At 46.7% G+C, this 16,050-nt stretch overlaps 1 protein-coding gene across 1 annotated transcript; it reads right to left on the reverse strand.

Annotated features, from left to right (window-relative positions):
- Positions 1 to 1,810: 1,810 nt before the first annotated feature.
- On the reverse strand, positions 1,811 to 15,652 carry naa25 (N-alpha-acetyltransferase 25, NatB auxiliary subunit). The gene is made up of 23 exons (XM_061747190.1): positions 15,397 to 15,652; positions 13,620 to 13,705; positions 13,161 to 13,299; positions 12,979 to 13,097; positions 12,514 to 12,588; positions 11,324 to 11,431; positions 10,388 to 10,466; positions 10,203 to 10,314; positions 8,868 to 8,957; positions 8,602 to 8,774; positions 7,383 to 7,495; positions 7,098 to 7,305; positions 6,088 to 6,177; positions 5,738 to 6,018; positions 5,480 to 5,631; positions 5,215 to 5,340; positions 4,334 to 4,577; positions 4,037 to 4,160; positions 3,394 to 3,459; positions 3,223 to 3,320; positions 3,035 to 3,145; positions 2,398 to 2,538; positions 1,811 to 2,138 (listed from the first exon to the last, which is right to left on the reverse strand). The coding sequence occupies exons 1-23, from the start codon at positions 15,452 to 15,454 to the stop codon at positions 2,016 to 2,018; spliced, it is 2,916 nt and encodes a 971-aa protein (XP_061603174.1). The 5' UTR covers positions 15,455 to 15,652; the 3' UTR covers positions 1,811 to 2,015.
- Positions 15,653 to 16,050: the final 398 nt, after the last annotated feature.

Here is a 16,050-nt window from a genome sequence, read left to right on the forward strand (position 1 = left end):
ACATTCACACTCACATTCATACCTAGGGGCAATTTAGAGTCTTCAATTAACCTAGCACGGACGTTTTTGGGATGTGGGTGGAAACCGGAGTGTCCGGAGAAAAGCCACGCAGGCACGGGGAGAACATGCAAACTCCACAGAACTGAACTGTGAGGCAGACGGTCTAACCAGCCGGCCACCGTGCCACCTCAGAAAAAAAATTAGTCAAGTAGAATTTCTAAGTTCCAATGTTGTTGTTTTTTTACCATAAAAAAATCTGTCAAATATGGAATGCCTTAAATTGTAATTCAAAATGAAATTGAACAAGATGACGTGCCATCTGTTTGAATTAGAATTTCTGCTATCAAATTTCAGATTTTATTTTTTACAATCAAATTTCGAGCAGAATTCATTTTACCATTAAAACAATTTAGTGTCAAAAAACAGTTGGCACAAAAATACCTGTGACATCTCAATTTGAAATAGAAGTTCTAACGCATTTTTTTACCATTGAAAAGAAGTATTAAGTTACATAAAATAAGATGCCATCCAAGTATGAATTTGAATTCAAGAAGTTGAATTTCTGGATGGTAACACAAATTCAGTGTTAGAAATTTGCTGGTACAGAAAAAATGTGCATTATCGAATCCAATTTCAATTGAGATGGCAAAGATGGCAACAGCAGCACGGTGATGCACCAGTGCGCCGTGATTGGCTGGCAACCCCGCCTTTTGCCCCGCCTCTCGCCTAAAGCCGGCCCCAATTGGCTCCAGAGCAGCCGTGACTTTCACCACCTCAAACGTCATGAAAACGGATGGATGAAATGTTTTTTTTGCCAGAAAAGAAAATTTCTCACATGTAGCATTTTATTTAAAAAAAAAAAAAAAAGCTTTAATATTCCAGTGTTTCTGTTTTTCCATTTTCTAACAAAAGGATGCTGAGACGCTCACACTCCAGATTGTCAATCACGGTCACTTTTCATGTTCTTTCTTCCAAAAGTCAGTCGAAAGGCAAATCACAAACGATTCGTGACAGTGACAGTGACGTGTAGCAAATTGTCGCGCGACGATGGGAAGCCGGCGCCAAACAGACGCCAAGTTGACGTGGATGTCTGAAAAATGCAAAACTTGGGTACGCTTTTCTCGTTAAATAAGCGATCAATTTCATTGGACGGATGACATCCAACAAAATTTGTTGACGTCTATCCAACGAGAAATGAGCTGGATTTTTTATTTTTTTTTTAGCAGCTGCTCAATTGAAAACGTCAACTTTTGCGTCCTCATTTTTTTTTTAGCTGAGAGCAAATAAAAAACGAGCACACAAGCTACTGCAGCAGTGTTACGCTCTCACACACACACACACACTTTCGCACATTCAATCTCTGACAGGTAAGACACATTTTCTCTCTCTCACTCACTCACACACACACACACACACACACACACAGCTACTTCCACTGCCACGTACAATTAGGTCCAAAGTGTGTTTTATTTGAGGTGCCTGCATAAAACCTCAGCGCCGTTTGGGGCGCTCACATCAGTCTCCACCAAACAAACGCGCACGGATGCAGCTTGTGCGGGAGAAAAACAAGTTGCATCTGCCTGGTTGTTGTGGACGTCACGTGACCGGGTCGCCGTATCTAGCAGCGAGCGGCAGAAGCTGTTTATTTTTTTGGATATATTTTTTGGGTCACGCTGCGACTACAGAGGCGTTGACGTCCTTCAGACGCACACTATATAAAGAAAGCACAAAAAACACAAAAATCTCCGATGGAATCTCAAGCGTGGCAGCTTCTTTGCACGCCAACACAAAGGCGAGGGACTGCGACGAGTGAGCGGGCAAAGGAAATAGTGGTTTATTGGACTCTCAGCTACTATGTACAATAATTTACTAGTTGGGCTAAAAATGAGCGTGTGAAGGTCACCACGTGACTTCATGATAGGCGTACGCGTGTCCGTGCGCGTACGCGAGTGAGAAGAGTGTTCCGGAAATGCGTTCAGGGCAAACAGATGAAAAAGGATCCGGCGCGGCGGCGTTCAGATCTTGAGGTTCTTCACAGTGTCCGCTCGCTTCTTGAGCAGCTCGGCCGCCTCCTGCAGCGAACGCAGGTGACTGCTCTGCAGCTTGTCCACGGCCGCCCTCGTGAACGACGACTCCTCCTGGCGGGACGACAAATACACGGGAAGTGCACAGACGGCGCAGAGGAAGCGTACAGGAAGGACGGAGAAAGTACACGTCACTAAAACGCCGAATGTCTACTGATGCCTCAAGTAACGACAATGGCTTTCTTGCATTAATACCAAATGCCTCCACTACCGTAGGTGGCGCTATGCGTCCTTCTAGCTTGAAATGCACACCGATCGGTCCGTTGGCAAACGTCTGCTTTCGCTGACATCTTCTCCAACAAAAGCGACTGACCTCTGTGGATCCTTCCAGGGACAAGTCGGCCAGTTTGAGCGCCGTTATTCCAGCTTCCTGTCCCCTGATGTGCTCCAGGGCCCGGGCCAGCACGTCCTGCAAGCTCGCCGTCAGTTCCTGGAAGCCGCACACCACCGCCGGCTGCGGGGGACGACAACGAAATGTTAAGCGGAGTCCGGGGACTCCAGTCAAGTCCGACTTAAAGACCCACAAAAGGCATAATTGTATTTTTTGTGTTGAAACGTGCAAACGCTGTGAACAATTTAGTACTGAATTGCTGAGATTGTAAGCTACAAAGTAATAATTGCTCGGCCCATTTCCAGCGATGCATTGTGCAGCTAGCGAAAAAGCTATGCCTGCTTCCCTTCAGATAGTCCGCTTGAGAGCGCCTCGTTGTCACCTGCGGGTGCGCGCGCACAACACAGAGTGAAGGCGGACGAACCGGGAGGGAAGATTTGATTTATTCATTTTTATTCCCAGCGTTGTGGATCGAGGCTTCGGGCCGGTGCGGCCACTGTAGAGCGCCTCGCTGTCGGCCGCGAGTGCGCGCACGACACAGAGAGAAGGCGGGAGAGCGGGTGTGACTTGAAAGCAAGTGTATTTATTTCCAAAAAGAAATGACCCAAATAGCGCATACCTGAGCTGCGCTTGCGTCCTTTTTCTTCTTCTTCTTCTTCTGTAGGCTGGACTTGAGCGGCCGCAGGACTTTGGTGCAGTAGCTGGCGACCCACAAGACCACGCACACCGTCTGAACGGAAGCGCAACGGCCGCGTCGATAAGATGGCGGCGGATCACGAGAACAACAACAAGGTAGCGCGGCCTCACCTCCACAAAGAAGATGAGGTTTTCTAATAAGGACGGTCGGATTTTTAATTTGCCCTCTTTCATGTCCAGAAGGTCTCCTTTGCATTTATTCAGCATTTCTGTAGCAGACACAAGAAGAAGATGAAGACCACAAGGCGCTCACAGAGGAATTGTGGCTAACGGCTTGCGCACCTTGAAGCTGACCGGCGAGCGACTTGAAGGCGTTGCACATCTGCATTTGCAGCTCCGATGACTCGTCTGGGAGGAGCCAAAGAATTTCAAAAACAAGGCCCGCACAAGGCCTCGAAATAAAACTTGACACAAAAATCTGATTTGAATCCATTTTCCCCCCCCTCCGTACATCGAAAAGGCAAATGACGTTTTATTCTTCTGGGATTTGCTTTGAAACCATTTTGTTCTTCCCAGCATTAACGAGCATCAACTTCCGCAGAAATATATGCAACAACAACAAAATCAATCAAATGAAAATCGATTCTGCACGTTGTCTATTTCTGAGCTGGAATTAAAGTGGCTGAAAAAGCTGCTAAATATATTGGCAACGTTGCCAATCTGAAGTCTGCGCTTTTGTCAACTCGCTGCTCTGTTCGCAGCCATGTTGTTAGTGTAAGCTTTGCACAACAGCAAGGACCCACTTAACTACAAAAATCACAAAACAAAAGATTAAATAAAGACAAAACAAAAAATTGTCCTGACACAAAATTAAATGAATCAATAAAATCAATTAATAATCAAAAAATGACCCTGACAGATGAACCAATAAAACGGGCTAACGGCGCAGCCCGAACGAGCCGACGGCGGAGCAGCGGCCGCTTACCGAGTCCGACGGCGTCCAGTTCGTGCACGTGGAGCGACAGCTGCAGAGCTGCCGCTTGACACTGGCAGCTGCCGCTGGACAGGGCGGCAGCCAGACGGGCGGCGGGCGGTCCCAGGAAGGGGTACTGTGCGTGGAAAGCGGCATGAGCGTGTTGACGTGAGAAAGCCGTTGTCTCCGTTTGTATGCGTCGGCGCTCCGTGTGCGTTAAAGTCGCATCATCTACATCTACGCTAATTTCCATGAGCCCGTCTACGGCATTTCGCATTCTACGTTAGCATCAATGGTTCGGTTCCACACCTGCGCGCGCCTCTCGGCCAGCTGCGCGGCCGTCAGCAGGTTCCGGCTGAGCTGCGCCAGGAGGCCGCGCAGCGCGGACGACTTGTCCGCCACGCCGTTCTCGGTGGCCGCCGGGGAGTTCTGCGGCGAGGTTTTGTGCCCCAGCGCCGCCACCAGGGCGAGGAGTCGCAGCGTGAGGGAGCGTAACCGCAGCCACACGCGCTCTTCCTCCAGGGAGCGCCGCCGATGCTCCTCGCTCAACTTCCTGTCGGGCGAGCGCGGCGAGATCACACGTTAACAAGTGAGCTCATTTGTTCAAACAGACAGATGTGATGCTTTATCTTGGTCCATTTGCATTCACACCGTTCAAAACTGTTGCTGTCGTATTTGTATGCATCGTTCCTTTCCGAAAAAGAAAGCAACCCGTTACTTATACTTTTAATGCCTTCGGTGTTTTTATAGCTTTTTAATTCCCGCACTTCTAACAATTACTGCTGCATTTGTCTACATTGTACGTTGGTACAAAAAGAAGACGGACTATCTATATTTCGAAAAAAGAAAAGATTGAATCGGTTATCTACATCATTAATGCCGCTAGTTTTTAAATGGACACTTTTAAACTGGTACGGTTGTATTTGTCTGCATTGGTCAACTCGAAAGCCAAAAGATTTAAGCTGTTATATACTGTACATTATAAATGCCACTGGGGTTTTCCCATTCTCGCGTAACATTTCAACCATTCAAGCTAATGTCTTTTCTGACCATAACAGGTCATTATAATGCAAGTTATACATTATGATGACGTTCCCATGTCGGCTTCGGGACATTTTCCTCAACTCGGTAAATAAGTCACAGGAGAGTCGAGTTGTGCGAGGACGACGGATCGCGAGTGTGTTTTGTACCGCTCGTTGGGGTCCCAGCAGGTGAACACTGTGAGGTCTCTGTTGTCCCTCATGTTGTCCCAGGGAATGTCATCCTCCTCTGCAGACAAACACATGGCCTTCACACTCTCCTCCAGACTCAACACACTGGAAAACAACATTTTAGGGGGAAAAAAAAAGGAGAAAGAAAACAAAAAAGAAAAAAACAAAAAAAAGAAGACAAATAGTCGTCACAACGGTGAACGGAGGCGAGCGGGCGCGGCGCACGGCTTGCGGGCTTGCTCACATATCGGCCTCCAGGAACAAGTCGAGCAGCATCCTCTCGGTGCGGACCTGGGCGAAGTGCAGCGACTGGTTCAGCCTGTTCCTGAGGGCGATGAACTCTGGGATCTTCTCGAAGGCGCCGTACTTGTACGCCTGGATGATGTACTCGGAGGTCTGCGGGGCCGAAGGCAGGCACATTTGGCTTTTTCAACGTCATTCTTTTTTATTATTATCCACCACTAGAGGCCGGGGAAGTCTGAGAAGAGCGACGTGGACTCACATCTTTCTGGTTGGAGTGGAAAAACCTGAGAGAGAAGTTGCAGGCTTGCGACGCGGCGGCAAACTGTCCCAAGGACTGGGCGTAGCGCGTCAGGAGGAACCCGATGGTGTCGTGCTGGACGTGCTTGGCGTCCAGGCTGGCGTAGAGGTCCACCACCGGCTCGAAGGCGCCCAGGCGGCAGTAGAGGAGCAGCAGCAGCAGCTTGAATTGAGCGTTGGACGGGCTGTTGGACAAACCTTCGTGGAGGAGGCCCAGACTCTGCCACGCCGCCATCTCGTCTCCTGAGACGCACCGGAACGCACGTCACGCCGAGCGAGAGATAACATGGCAGAAAGAGAGCGACGACGCACCGCTTTCCGTCCACAAGTCGATGTAGACGTGAGCCGCCATCAGGCAATACATGTCGGAAAACTGCAGCTCCGTCTTCAGAGCGTTCTTCCCTGTCAGAGCGCAAACGAGGGGGGGGGGGGGGAACATGAATATAATACCGAAAGTCGTTTTTGTATTTTGGGGGGAAATTTCTATTTTTTAGGAAAAATGTATTTCTTTAAGAAAAAGGTCATTTATTTGATTAAAGGAAGGTGCGTGGACTGCGGCTTGGCATTCGTGAACTCACCCATTGGCAAAATTTGGGGGGGGAGCGACCCCCCATTATTTGCGAAAACCTCCACTTATTTGTTTTTTTGCTACCCAATCGTCACGTATTTATTGATATATTTTTTTTTACCTGATCCGCAGCTTATTTGTGTTTTTTTTTTCATGCCAATAATAAGGGTGCAACAATTATTTGCGTGTTTTCGCTATTCGCAGGCGGGCTGGCTCCCTAACCCCTCTTATGAGCAATGCACATAAGAGCAAGAATAAGGCCGTCATTATTTCAAAAACAAAGGTATTTCGCGAAAAATAAGATAATAATAAAAAATGTATATATTTTCAGATTGAATTGCTTTGCGTAGGCGTATTTGCTCAAGAGTAAGAATAAGGTCGCCTTTTTTAAGAGCAAAAACTATTTATTTCTTTTGTTTTAAATCATTTTAAATTATCTGAATGATTGAATTGATTTGACTGCTCCAGTGTTTCACCACGCATGGATTATAGAGTATATCTAAAAATCAAGTTTGATTTAATACCTTCGCTACCTTCGAAATGTTTAAGAACAACGTCTCTTATAAGAGTCCTCACAAAGTCTCAAAGAGTCAGAAAACGACCCCCCACCTGCCCAATACGACCACATGAGGAAAACGTTTTGCAATTTTCATGATTTTGACACTTATGCTGTAGTTTATCTTATTTGTGGTTCCCGATTTTAGCAGGAATTGGACCAAATTGGCCAGGATGAACAAATGTTTTTCCTGCTGACCAAACTTGAGGCCGTGCCGGTAGTGCGCCTTGAGCTCCGCGATGAGCCTCAGCTTAGCGGCGGCGTCGAGGGCGTGATGCAGGCCGAGCGCCCGACTCAGCTGACACACGCACAAATGCCTCTGCAGCGCCTTGGTGTCGTCCGGGAAGGCCGAGCCGTCGGGTCCTCGCCGGCCCAGCGGGGCGGCCTCGCTCAGCCGATTGACGAACTGAACGCAGAGAAGCGCGACAGACGTAATTGACGGGCGGCGCTTCGGCGAGACACGGCGCCCGTGCCGTCGCTCACCTGCACGTGCCGGTCTGCGGCGAGCAGGTGGAGGTAAATGTTGAGGTCCGTGACGCAGCAAGGCTTGTCGCCGAACTTGACGAAAAACTGCACCATCAGTTCCAAAGGCTCTCCTGCGCAGGCAAAAATAAAAATAAACCACCACCGCGAGGCAACTTCGTCATAACCGTCAGGCCTAGTTGGATTTTACCCTTTCAGCTTGTCCGTGGACATTTTTCAGATTTTTTTCTCCTCCATTGACTGAAAAGAGGTTTGAGCCAACGTCAGCTGTCATCATTAGTATATGCTATATTCATTTTTGTTTTTTAACCATTCAATTCCAGTTTGTTTGCATAATGCGTAGGTTGTAAAACAACCTCAAAAGCGAGATTTGGGGTTTTGGCCGGACTGAACGGCGGCAGCGACCTCCATTCAAGTCCATCCGTTTCCCGTACCGCTTGCCCTCACGCGGGCGTGCCGGCGCCTATCCCGGCCGACTCTGCGCGAGAGGCTGAACTGCTCGCCAGCCAATCGCAGGCCGCGTCCAAACAAACAACCATTCACACCTACCGTGCACGTTTTGGGGATGGATGGAGGAGACCGGAGTACCCGGAAAAAAAGCCACGCAGGCACAGGGAGAACATGCCAACTCCACACAGGGGAGGCCGGATTTGAACCCGCAACCTCAGAACTGTGAGGCAGATGTGCTAACCACTGTGCCGGCCTCCATTCAAGTCATTTTACAATAAGCAGCAGTTTGGAGAATATTGAACAGTTGAACTTGACTCTCTCTTAACATTAAACGAAGAGAATTGAACGTTGTATATGAGAACAACCACATCCTTTTGTCATCCTAACAAACAACGCAAAATGCCATAGAAGGGCTAACAAACAGCATCGGTATCACGGTGTTATGAAACTTTAAGCAATGGCTAGTTGAACACAAATAGTGGAACAACACGTAGACAGAAAATAACAAGACGGGCATATATTCTAATAAATGTGGTTTTCTGTGGTCATTTTTAACTTATTTTGGTAATATCTAGAAAGAAAATACCAATGCGCTTGCTAAAAATGAAGTTTCTTTCATTATGTCTGTGTCATGGTAATCCGCAAAGGTTAAATCGAGGCAAGTGGACTCCGAAAAAAAATAACAAAAGCAGTTATGCATATCTAAAACGCGACGTGGACACAAATGGGCAGCGTCTTAGAGTTCAATGATCTTTTTTGGAGTTTTTACCGAGCAGGCTTTCTTGGGGAAGGTCGCGCTCTCGCAGCCGGCACATGAGCTCCAGACGCGCCAGGTAAGGACCTCGCAGCGAGCGAGCGTCTTTGTCGTCCTCGCCGGCGATCCGCTCCTCCACGAACCTCACCACTTCTTCCACCGTGTGGTGCACCGCGCCCTCCGAGCAGCTGCACACAGGTAGTACACCGACTTTATACGCCAACTGCGGTGTGACCCCTAACGAGGACGAGCTGCATAGAAAATGGACGATTTGCACTCACTGTTCTCCTTCCGCCGGCGGACTCCACGACTGATCCATGAGGTGAAAGAGCGAGTCGAAGTAGGCCAGGTAGAACTGCCAATCGTCAGGACTGCGAGCAGAGCGACAACACGATCTTAAAACCATCATATTTATGCGTCGACATTAAATGTATTTGTATGTCACTGGAATTAATATATTTCCAACAGTGTATTCTCTTCATTTGATAGTGATTCTGTTGGCTGCACTGCTTCTAGTCCGTGTATGTTAGATGTTTTTTTCGTCCAATCAGATTTCAGCCTGTATGTGTTGCCATGTCAATCTAAGGTGCCCAGGGCCTTCAAAATTGGAAGTGCTTAACTTCAACTATACAGTAAGTGAACCACTGCATTTTCGCAGATTGCCATTTGGAAATTCACAGATGGATAAAGTGAGTTGAGGAGCTTCATTTAACACAAAGTCCGTGTTTTTCCGCATTCTTGTGGCATCTAGAGGCAATGAGAAACCCTTTTAAAGCGGGAACGTCAATGGACTGCGCACCAGCTTCGTGACGTACTGTACTTCCGATCTCACCAGGGATCGGCAATTCCGTTTCCGGTTGACTTCCTGCTCTTAACAACAGCAGGAAAATAGACGGGCAGAAAAATCAAGCTCTTTTACTGGGAGAAGGAGAAATTGTAAAAATAATGCGCAGTAAGGAATACGAAGCAAAGAAGCCAATTTTGCTATTACAGCGACTCGATCCACTTGCAAAGCGGCACACGGCAACGCTCATTTCAGCCATCCGTTTTTTTTTTTTTAGAAATTAAAGTGTCCCATACATTATATTTACTCATTTTTCTGGCAGTTAAATTGCTCGAGTTTTTCTGCCCAACCATTTTCCCGCTGTTGTCTGTGGAGCTGGACGTTAACCGGAAACCGATTTGCCGATCACCGGCGAGATCGGAAGTACGTGGCGGGGCTACTTGCAGATTTTGGGTTCGGTCCCTATCCCCCTGGAATAGCTGGGATTCATTTTAGCATTGGGAATGTCGCTTTAACCAACCAGATCTCAAATTGGTCAAGCCGGGCGTCAATGATATCAACATTCTTCTACCCTCTGATTGGCTGGTCAGCGCAAACACATCTGTAGCCATTTGCGCACATCGATACATTTAATCATCAGCATCTCTAGTGAGTATGATGCATTTTGTTTCATGAGTGAAAATATTTTTGAATATCGTTTGTGAACTGCTTCGGGTAACGTACGTTATATTGACTTTTTGTATCGTACTCATGGCTCATATAATTGCCTTGACGTGATGATGGTGCTATTAGAGGTGGACGAAGAAAAAAAACAAAGAAAGACAAGCCTCACTTCTTGAGCAGGAGCTTGTGGGCCAGGGCGTTGCACTCGGGCCAGCGCCGAAGTCGTCGGTACAACATCATGCACTTGCTCTCTCGACTCTGAAGCTCGCTGGTCAGCTTCTCTGCGGTGACGTCGCACAGTGAGGAGGAGGAGGTGGTGGAAGCGCAAAGACGCTGATTATTGTGAATATTTACCTCCGAGCGGACCCCTGACCACTTCCAAAGCCTCCTCGCATTTTCCCAAGCGCTCCAGGATCATAAAGTAGAGCTGCACCTGCGGTCGCACAACAACTTTGCATGATGCAAACACAAATGGACAGGACGCAAAGAGGTACACTTCAATCTAGTAGAATAGTGTCAAAAGCTTCATTGCGTTTGGCAGCGCCATTCGAAAAGTGAAACTCATATTGCAAAGATGCACAACACACGCTCCGAGTGAAACCTTGCATGATTTTTAGATACGTGTAAATTGGATGATGAGAGCTAAAAGCAAGGAAAAACCCTAATTTCACCAACTTTTTTTTGTTGTTGAACAGAAGCTCCTCGACTCACTTCAACACAGTTTCCGCCAATTAATCATCAGGCTCGCCATAAAGTTTGCTGAGAAACTACTTTAGTGCACACATTTTTTGGGGTAAAGTATCGCTTTTGTGTGCTAAAATACATCTCTCTGTTGTCCACCGATGCATTTTGTGCATAAATATTGCACTTTTGTGACCGAAATGCGACTTTTATGACAAACATTTCAAGGCCACGCATGATATTTTTTGCAACAGTATCATAGCCCAACGCAGCCTTTAGTGAACAAATAGCATTTTAAAATATTGCATTTCCATGAGAAACTACCACTTTCCACTTTCTTTTTGTGACAACATATAGCAAACTACAACTTTTTTCCATGTAGAAATGTTGCACTCGTATGACCGAATATAAAAAAGATTGTGGCTAATTGGCAAATTTGAAAGCATGCAAAAGTCTTGATAAGATGCACAATTAAGATTCAGGCTCTAGTCGACTCAACCTCTGACTGATTCAGAATCAGAATCCTCTTTCATGTCCCGATACTTTTATCGGGATAATTTAGATTTGAACATCTAAAGCGACCAGGATGTCCCGCGTCCAAACTCTCACCTCTGCTTCTGCTTCAATTTTGTCTTCTTTCACCATCTTCTCCACCATGCGTTCCGCCAGGGGGAGGAACATGGTTTGGGATAGTTTTTCATCCTGTGCTGAGATGGCCTGAACAAACAAACACGCAGTTAAAAACATTTAAAAAGTGTTTTAAGTCTTGTGTACGGGACAATAGGGCTGCGCGAGCTTGGGAAAAAAAACGATAAACCTGCAATATATATTGAGACATGAAATAACACAGGATCTGCGTTGGCAAAGTTCATTTTCTACACAAACTAGTTCAAAGTTCAATTCACCGGTGCAAAAAATGAACCGTTGTTTTCATTTTTTTCCCAACCGGTTACTGATGGGTTGTTACCCTCCAAATACTGGCATTTCAGTGCCCCATTGCTGCCACCCATTCAGCGCGCACGAGCAACCAGCTGAGAGCTTTTTCAAAAACATAAAGAAAAATGTGTTGCTTGAATGTTGTTTTTTTGAAGTGAGGAATTAAAACAACAACAGGACTTTTATCCTTAATGTGCAAACAAAAACATGCAACATAGTATGACAGGAACGATGGCAAAAGGACATTGATAACTTTGCATTCCTCACAGCACTGGCTGACAAACAACAAAACATTTTATCTTATCTACTTTTATATTACCCAACAAAAAAAAAAAATAATAATAATAATAATAATATCACAGTGTGATCGTACAGTGTTTTAACTAAAGCATTCTGATACAAACAATAATTTTCCTAGTAATCCATTTTTAAAATGATGTACTGTATTACAGAAGAACACATTCACTCCCGTTTCCGCAGCGTCCCTGAACGCAGCTGCAGCGTGCCCGCCACCCGTAGTTTCATTGCGAAGAGCGAAATAGGAAATGCAGCAGGTGTGCAATTGTTTCCCGCATCCTCATTCAAAGTTATCATACAAGGATGCAAGTATACAACACGCTGGGGTGCGCCGTGTGTTGTTCGAAGCGTTACGACTAACGTAACGTGCTAATCTTATGAGCATACCCCAACAGGTCCCTCTGCTGGTCACTTTTGTAATATTACAGTTGAGTCACTGTATATTATTACATACAGTACACCAACATCGCAGCGGACCCTGCAACGTGACGATCGCGCACACGCACATGGCAATGACAACACGCAAACAAAATATGGTGCGTGGCGAGGATGACAAAAGCACGTACCTGCATTACCAGACTCATGACGGACCAGAAGTAATACGGATTCTTGGGGACGATTTTGTACAAGGCCATTCCCGCCTGAAGAGAGGAAAGCATAAATCAGGTCATAAATCATCAAACCCAGTTAAAGGAGCAGTTGTTCGTAGGTTTATAATTACCATAAAAATTAGGCTAATCTGCGATTGGCTGGCGAGCAGTTCAGGGTGTGCCCCGCCTCTCGCCCAGAGTCAGCTGGGACAGGCGCCGGCACGCCAGCCACCCGCGGTACGGAAAACGGATGCATGGCTAGGCTAATCACCGTTAGCCCATCTAGCGTGTTTCGCATTAAATGTTAGCATTAAGCGTCCTGACTTTCGTAACACGAAATGAAACGGTTTGGTTGAACATTTTGCTACAAAGCTAGTAGTGCCTTTCTTCATTGCATGTATGTATGGGCGTGTGTGCGTGCGCGCGTGAGCACTTCTCTACCTGCTGCATCTTCTTGTACTCGCCAACGCGGGCGTATGCCATGAAGAGGTGAGAGTGGTACTCCTCGCTGAGCGGGACCTTCTTCACCGCCGCCTCGTACAGTTTGGTCACCAGCTCGGCTGTAACCAACATTCGTGTCAACTGACACGTGTGCACAATCGCGCCGCCGCGCGTGTACTCACGCCGATGCATCTCCCTGTAGAGGATGGTGAGCGCTTGTAAGGAGTTGTCGTCCGTGGGCTCCAGGGAGGTGACCTCCTGGGCCAGGGAGAAGGCTTCATCCTGCTTGCCCGTCCGCTGGAGGCCGATGGCCTTCAGCACCTGGACGAGGAGGAGATGGAAGAGGAGCAAAGGTAGAGAGAAGAGGAGGAGGAGGACAAAGATTAGAGGTGGAAGAGTAGGGGAGAATAAGGAAGAAGAGGAAAAAGAGGCAAGGAGTAGAGGAGAAAGAGCAGGAGGAGACCAAGGACGAAGAAGAGGAGGTGGACGAGGAATGGAGGACGAGGAGAACAAGGCAGAAGAGGGCATGGAAGAGGAGGAAGTGGGCAAAAATAACGCCACTAGTGATGTCATCATATTTTCAGGCTCAGAGAAGTGTGAGAGAATGGCTCTCATTGGACGGCGTACGGAAGTGACGATACCTTCGCGCAGTGCAAGTCTTTGTGCTTCTTCAGCAGCTTGTCCGCCTGCTGGACGGCCATCTTGTTGTTGCCATTGTCCAGGTAGTCTGGGGGCAAACAAAGAACAATTCAAGTCCCTCTTTGCTAAAGTCAAACTAAATGCCTTGTAATTTTGACACAGCACAGACAAAAGTCTAAACAACACTGCAAAGACGTGTTTTTAGGACGTAGTTAGCTAACTGCCTGTAGCATCGCGCCAAATAACCACTGATGTGAACGAAGGCGCTCAAGTTCTTAAATTGTTGGCGAGGGGGAATAAAGGCTTGATGCCAAAGTGCATCACTGGGCGCCGCCCCAAAAAAACGAAACAAAAATAAATCAGCAAATCTGAAATGGTGAAAAACAGTTTAACGCTCTATCTCCACAGTTAGTTCTCCATCTTTGCACAGTTTCTGCAATTATCTCCAAACATAATCCATTTAGAAACAAATCTCTTTCATAAATTGGTAATGATCTTGGTGTTATGATGTTACATGTCAACTACAGTGAACCTCTGCTATATGGCAATTCATCTTAAGCGCCCCCGTTATTTGGGAATATTTAAGCAATCTTTTTTTTTTTCATGGTAGTGAATTACATTGCACTGTGTGTGCATGTATGGTAGACAAATGCAGTTCAGCCCCTCTGGAACAGCTGCCTGCCAAAATTAACTGCAGCAGACAGCGATTGTGTCACGTCCCTCCTCTCGCCGCCGAGGAAGCAAACTTTTACCGAAGACTTGTTGTCGGCATCTAACGTTTACGAAGGTTACATTGCATTCACATCTGCTGTCACTCAAGAAGCAAATTGAAGCCTTCACAATGAACAGGGGTGTGTAGACTTCTAAAATCCACTGCATTTCTATTATTTCTATGGAAGTTCAGGCAAGTTAATGCTGGGAGGGGGACATCCAGAAAAACTGTATGATAGCATTAGAGATAGAGCAAATCCAAAAAGAAAAAAAGCAAGACAATTTGAATATTTTCTTTTTCTAAAATCTAAGGGGGAAATCCTTTAAAAAGAAACATCGGAAATGCGAAAAATATAGATACTACATTAAGGCCATATTTCCCAGCACTAGTCCACATTATGATTGAAATAATTACGTGTAAATGTTGTCGCAATTCCCAAAGCTCAAGTTAAAAGATCTGTGACAGCTCCACGCTAGTTAGCCGGCTTAGCATGAAACGTTGTCCCGTGGAATGCTAACTGGAAGCTAACACACTTAGCCGCTCAACTACCGACAAAACACAGAATATGGGCGCGACCACGGAGGCTAAACTTCAACGACCGTCATCCGGCGGTGAATAACCGGCACAAAATGAACAAGTTTTGGGGGGAAAAAAGACCAAGAGTCAATGAAAGACATGCTAGCCGACGTGTTAGCGTGTGCGGCTGGCTGTCACAAATAGCGCCCGTTAGGAAAACGAGACAGTGCAAAAAAACAAAAAACAAACAAAAAAAACTGTCTCGACTCGAGTGTATTTGCTTTTGTTGTTTTTTTTTTTTTTTTTTTTTTTTTGTATTTCGTGTGTTACAATCGGGATGCTACCGGCAGAGAACCGGAGCGCACCGGCTGTGGTCGCGGGGGCAAGCCCGGGGAAGGTGCACTGTCATAGGGCGCAGCGGGGCAGCTGAGCCCGTGGTCGCCGATGAAGGGGCCGCGAAAAGGCTGCCCCTCTGGCTCCGACGGAGTCGCGTTTAAAGTGCAAGCGTAGCCGACGTGCGCGTCCGAACGTGGCGGCCGGCCGGAGCTCACCGTATATGGGTCTGAGTCTCCGGTCGTTGGGGTCTTGCACATGGCCTCTCGCCGCCATGGTGGTTTAGTTTACCTGCTGCCGAGGAAGTGTCAGCGCATGCGCACAAATGTTCACGTTTCACACGTGTTACATTTCACACTCCACCGACAAACATTTGCATTCTAAATTGTAATATTTGTAACTTGAAATTGTATTACTTTATTCCTAACAGTCCATTCTCTTCATTCGGTAGCGTTTCTCTCGGCTGCACTGCTTCTTGTACGTGTATAATGATGTCAGGTTTTTCTGTCCAATCAGATTTTAGATTCCACGTGTTGCTAGGTCAATGTAATCTGCCCAGAGATTTAGTTCAATCCGCAGGCCACGGGTGTCAAACACAAGGCACGGGGGCGACATTCGGCCCGCCATATCTTTATGTGGCCAGCTGATATTGGCTTTCCACTGCAAGGAAATCAATGTGAATTGATGTTGTGAATTATGTTGAGGTCAGGGGTCTGTTTCATCTCATTTCAAATTCGTCTTCACAGGGCCGATAAGATGGACCTTGACGACATCATCATTTTTCCATTCTGTGATTGGTTGGTCTGAGCAAAACTTGCTATTGGCAACTTCAGCTTCAAAACGCGTCTCTTGCGATCTACACACGAGTACAG

Source organism: Phyllopteryx taeniolatus, chromosome 15, assembly GCF_024500385.1.
Source record: "Phyllopteryx taeniolatus isolate TA_2022b chromosome 15, UOR_Ptae_1.2, whole genome shotgun sequence".
Classification (NCBI taxonomy): domain Eukaryota; kingdom Metazoa; phylum Chordata; class Actinopteri; order Syngnathiformes; family Syngnathidae; genus Phyllopteryx; species Phyllopteryx taeniolatus.